The 6,161-nt window shown below is 38.3% G+C and overlaps 1 protein-coding gene across 1 annotated transcript; it reads right to left on the reverse strand.

Moving 5' to 3' along the window:
- Window positions 1–358: 358 nt before the first annotated feature.
- Window positions 359–1,769, reverse strand: LOC112177713 (zinc finger BED domain-containing protein RICESLEEPER 3-like). Its single transcript, XM_024315972.1, has 2 exons — window positions 512–1,769; window positions 359–426 (listed from the first exon to the last, which is right to left on the reverse strand). The coding sequence occupies exons 1-2, from the start codon at window positions 1,767–1,769 to the stop codon at window positions 359–361; spliced, it is 1,326 nt and encodes a 441-aa protein (XP_024171740.1).
- Between the last annotated feature and the right edge of the window lie 4,392 nt (window positions 1,770–6,161).

The raw sequence follows: 6,161 nt of genomic DNA on the forward strand, positions 1-6,161 counted from the left end.
CAGTCTCTCACTCTCTCACATCAACTTCAGTTCATCACTTACAGTTCATCTCATCATCACTTCATATCATCACTTACAGTTCACACAAATGAATGAATCATACAATAACAAAGCGGACAACAGTTGAAAACAAAGTATTCAAACTTTCAAAGACTCAAATTTCATCTCATCGTCACTTCATACTTGCTTGTTGTGCTCCCTGCCTCACTCAAAGAGTCAAAGTTTCTGCAAATAAATTTTAGTTGAAAAGAATAAGAATGCTGGCAGTTCTGCAAATTCAATCAATGAAGAAGAATTTAGGCAATTTTTGCAATTTCTAACGTTGAACAAGAAAGCTCACGATGTTGGCTGTTGCCTGCTATGCATCAGTTTGTGTAGAGCTGAGATTGGTCAATGTTGACTCCATTCCTTGATTAAAAGCATTTTCTGCAAAATAACAAAGACAAGGTTAAAAATAATATCATGATTCATAAAATAAGAAACAAAGTAACAAACAATATGAGTAGCTTACCCCTCTCAAGTTCCTCCAAAGAGTGATACATTTCAAGGTCATCGTCAGTGGGATCTTTGTAGAAGTTTGGGGGATCAGACTTTAACCAATCCGAACTGCAAACAAGGGCTTCCACCATTTTTGGTGTCAATGAAGCTCTAAAAGGATCCACCACTCTTGATCCCAAACTAAATGCATTCTCCGAAGGCACCGTTGAGCAAGGAACAACAAAAACATCCTTTGCTAACTTTGATAGGATTGGATAGGTTAACTCATTGGCCTTCCACCACTTATGAATTTCAAAATTCTTTGCAAGGAGGCTAACATACCTATCCGATAAATACTGATCAACCTCATTTCGTATGCATTGTGACTGCTCTGCCATCCTCTCCCTTGTTATTTGCTTGCTGACTTCATCAAGATTCTCCAAGTCATCCCCTTCGAATCCTAGATCTTCTCCCATGTACGGTTCATCTTCGTTGCTGCCTTCATTGGCTTTGTATTCATCATACATCTTCAGCAAAATTGTCTTTAAGTCCCCTTGTATTGAATGAATTGTCTCGTAGCTTGCATTGACTTTTTGCATTGCTACTTTAGCCCACTGCAGCTTGTATCTTGGGTCAAGAACATTAGCTATCATGATTATCTTGTTCACCGATTCGAAGCTTCCCCAATATTTGTTGAACTTGGCCTTCATTGAAGTGGCAACCCTCTTCAAAATAGGGTCTTCTGCAATGATAGCCTTGTCAATCTCAGTTTGCAATGTAACCATTTCAACAAATAATATATTGGCAGTGATCTTCTTCCAAGCGCTCAGCTTCACAGTAGCTTCATAAAACTTCTTCAAAAACAAACAAAATGCTTCTGCATTCCTCCAATCCTCACTAGATGGTGGTCCAACCCTGGGTTTGCCATTTCTGTCCTTTTCTTCGAAATAAGCTTTAAAATTGCAGTCTTCTTCACCCATTCTACCGAACACAGCTTCATACTTAAGTGCAGCTTCAAGCATGAGGTATGTGTTGTTCCATCTTGTGACTACATCTAATGGAACATTGGCATTTGCCCTGCACTGTTCCAAAACAGCAAACTCCCTAAACTTGTCAAGACGACTTGATGAACTCCTAACATACTTGGCACAGTTCCATATAGCAGCAATCCCATCTTGTAACTCCTTCAGACCATCCTTAACTATCAAATTTATAATGTGGCATGCACATCTTAAATGTAAAAACTCTCCCTCAAACATCAAAGTCTTGTAACTGGTCAACCTTCTCTTCATGTATGCCACAGCTAAGTCATTAGCACTAGCATTGTCTACTGTGATTGTAAACACTTTGGTGATCTCCCATTGCCTCAAACAATGCTCTACTACCCTTCCAATCTCCTATCCTTTGTGACTAGTAATTGTACAAAAGTTGATGATCCTTTTGTGCAATTTCCAGTCACTATCCATGAAGTGGGCTGTTAGTACTAGGTAGTTTATATTCTGGATCGATGTCCAGGTGTCGGTGGTAATTGAGATCCGAGTTTCATTTGCCTTCAATTGACTCAACAAAACAGCCTTCTCAAAATTGTACTTATCTAGCACACCCTTGGCAGCCTGCTTTCTGTCCATTCCAGGCCATTGAGGTTCTAACTCTTTGCAGAAAGCTTTGAATCCCTCCTTCTCCACGTGCCTAAAAGGGAGCTCATCCTTGATAATCATATCGATGCACCTATCATCACACCTCTTTTTGTTATACTTATGGTATGAGGCTCCTCCACTCACATTATCTCTATTCAACTTAGCCTGCTTAGGATCAGGTTCTGCATGTAATGGGTGAGTAGCACATTTCCTAGTATGTGCCCACATCGAGCTTGTCCCATTCTTTTTAGTATCACATAACACTCTGTCATTGCAATAATTGCAAGTACACCAACAAGTATCTATTAGGTCTGAGTTCAGGTGTTTACATCTAGTGAAATGTGCCCAAAGAGGGCTTTTGTTTGCAGGCTCTTTTCTTTTCTGCCTAGCAGTAGCTGCTCCATGGGATTGGGAGTTGGTAGGATCAGCTTCATCAACTGAACCTGAAGTTTGCCCTAAAGGTGGGAGTGTTTGTCCTAAAGGTGGTGGTGGCTGTCCTAAAGGTGGTTGTCCTAAAGGGGAATGATCCAAAGCTGCAGTACCAGTCACATGTATGCCAGAACTAATCGAAGGGCTTGAGCTACTAGTCTGACTCAAATTACCACTTTGAGTACCCATAGCTGCAGAAAAAAGAAACAAGTGGAACATACAAACATTATAAATTTATAATAGCTGCAGAAAAAAGAAACAAACATAGCATACAATGATACAAACATCAAACATTGTGATATAAATAGTTGCAGAAAAAAGAAACAAACATCAAACATTATAATATTTATAGCTGCAGAAAAAAGAATCAAACAAAACAAACAAACATCAAACATTTTAATTGTTGCAGAAAAAAGAAACAAACATCAAACATTGTGATATTAATACAAACATCAAACATATATATAATATATAACATTTTCATCATCTAACTTTACGAATATATATCACTTTGAAACTGACCTGTTGGTCCAAACCGACCAACTGCAGTGCTCCTACGTTGCTCCAGTTCTAACTTCTAAGCCTTAATTGTAAGATTTCTTGAATTGTTGAGAACTTGAGATTGGAACACCTGAAAATTAATCAGAGCATGTTAGACCAAATAAGAAAAGCAACATATAAAGTAGGGAAACTCGGATCAGAATGAAATTGTAAATGCTGTGGTGCATGTAAAAATGTAAATGAGTCTTGGGTTGCCATTTTCAAATTCATATGTACTCCATTTAAAATGCTTTGCAACTCTTACTCTCTTGCTCAGATAAAAACTCTTACAAAGAGAACAACACATAGTCATGAAAATTCAAACAGAGAATTATGCATATATCCAAATATCCAATTATACCTTCAATTGAATAGAGTCTTGCTTACAATTCAGAGTTCCACCATCGAGAGCCACAAACTTAGTCCTTCAACCCATTAACTTTGCCTTCTTCTCCCTCAAACTGTCAAACATCAAACTTAGTCCTCGCCTCCTCGCCTCCTCGGTGCTCCTGCTCCTCCAAGCACAAAAGAAAAACCATTAAAAGTGGCAAAACCCATAACAAATTGGTAAATCTCAAGATAATACATAACATATCCAAGATCGAATTGCTAAAATTGGGTAGATCGAAGTCTCGAACCTCAACTCAACAATCCAAAACAATTGAAGCTCCGAGCTCGTACTCACCAGCAGTACTACAACAATCGATCGATTTGATGTGAAATGAAATCGAATGGGTCGAACGCGATTCTTCGAACTGAGGCTCAGAAGTCAGAACCTCGCTCGAGTTCGAGAGAGAGAGAGAGAGAGACTGAGGGAGTGGTCGAGAGATGGACTGAGCGACTGAGGGATTAGGGATCGGATTAGGGATTAGGGTTTGCAGGTTGGACCAAGAGTTTGAGAGGCAGAGGCTTAGGTCAGATCTCGATCGAGTTCAAGAGAGAGAGAGACTGAGGGAGTGGTCGAGAGATGGACTGAGCCACTGAGGGATTAGGGATCGGAATCATCGGATTAGGGATAAGGGTTTGCCGGTTTGGACCAAGAGTATGAGAGGCAGAGGCTCAGGTCAGATCTCGATCGGGTTCAAGAGAGAGAGAGAGTGAGAGACGAGGTGAGTCGTCCAGACTCCAGAGAGGCAGAGACTGAGAGATGGAATGAGGGATTATGGATTTAGGGTTTGGAAATTTTTCATCTAACGGTTGTTAGTTAATATGGAATAAAACAGAAGAAAATCAACGGCTATGATTGATTATATAATAAATATTTTAAATAATTAAATATTATATTAAATATATGGTACGGTACGGTATACCGTATTTTGTTAATATTCAGTACGGATACCGTACCAATTACAGTATATCGGTACGGTATAACCGTACCAAACTTTCGGTAACCGATTTTGCTGGTAACCGAACCCCTTGGTTCGGGACGGACGCGGTTGGCTGGTTTGGATCGGTTGGATTTGCCAGCCCTACTTCCTTACTTCTTTTCTTCGTCTATTTTCACTCTCATTTGTCATTTCCTTCTCCATCTTCTCTTAATCATTGACTAGTTCTTCCTTCTTTTTCCTCAATTCCTTTTCTTCTCTTCTTCACCAACCAACCTAGTTTTCTATTTTCATGTAAAAAATTCATTTGCAGATGGATAGGTTCAACAATGGATCGATTTAGATCTGGATCTTCAGAGTCTTATTTGTTCATCTTGATTTCAAATTTAGAAATATCTAAGTTCTCTCAAGATTTGATTTGAAAACCCAAATCAAATCTAAATTTCCAAATCTTCGAATTACAGAGAACTTTGGGAGAAAAAAAAGAACCAAGAAGCCACATCAATTCTTGTCAGTTCGAGTTTTACTCAGTTTTAGAGGTTGAAAATGCTCAAACCGAACCTAGCAAAGTTCTATTGGTTCCGACGAGTGACAACACATAACCGAACCATCCCAGCCCTACCAAGGACTACTCTGTTGGTAGCTGGACAGCCAACAGGGCATTGCAGCCCATCCTTTGGCCACTTTTATAGTTCAATAAATAACACTAAACCAGCCCAGTGTTCAAACACATGACGCGAGAATTCCACATCTTGCACATTCCCATGGGGGGACCTAGTGCATCCACTAAACTTGTTACCATGGTTACGTCATCGTCCTCATTAACGGCTCTGTCACCAAAAATTTAGACCTTTTTTATTTATTTATGCATGTCATCTTTTTATTCGTTTTACTTAGTTAATCTAATAAATTATAATTAAGGAATCAAATTAATTAAGGTTATGGGCCTCACTACAAATAATTACCTTTCAGATGATTTAGTTAAGAGCATCTCCAATGGAGATGTTAAATGAAGTATGTTAAAATTGAATTTGAAGACTAACGTGACAATGTTATTTTTGCTAAACTTCTTCTCCAATGAATACCTCAAACAATAAGAATAATTATTTATCTTTTAAATTTTTTTATTTAAAAATAATTAGCGTCCTTATTTCTCTCTACTTAAAAAGTTCTCCTTCTCGACTCTCCTTTTCCCTTTCTATTTTCTTTTTATTTTTCTTTTACAAGAAGAAACATCACATGTTTAGATACATGCTTAGATTCTAAAAACAAATCCTAGCAACCCAAGAACTAATCAAAGCCTTCTATTTCATTATCTTTCTCCAAATCAAGCTTCTCTGCCGATCTCGAGAATTTCACAATTCCAAACAATATGCATACAAACATCAACAAACTGTTGGAAAATTTGGTCGATGGATGCTACTTCCGTCACCAGATTTTACCTCCTACAAGATCTAAAAAATACAATATATTAATAACAAATAATAATCATAATATTATTGTCATAATAGATTAAATAACAAGGATTATAGAACTTATCTCTTGAATTTGTAGGCTTCCGAATGACATATTACTTGAAAAGAGTTTAAGGTTAAGGCATGTAAACACTACCCTTAAGAGTAGATTTCGCCCCTCGGAGACAATGTCTCGGTGTAGCAGGTTTGTGACACCATACCCTCCAGGGTACAACAACTGTTAATCCTTATAAGTAAGGTTCTAAAAAACGCTAGGCTCTAGTCGGGCGGTGGCCCGG

The sequence above is a fragment of the Rosa chinensis genome, chromosome 7, assembly GCF_002994745.2.
Source record: "Rosa chinensis cultivar Old Blush chromosome 7, RchiOBHm-V2, whole genome shotgun sequence".
Classification (NCBI taxonomy): Eukaryota; Viridiplantae; Streptophyta; class Magnoliopsida; order Rosales; family Rosaceae; genus Rosa; species Rosa chinensis.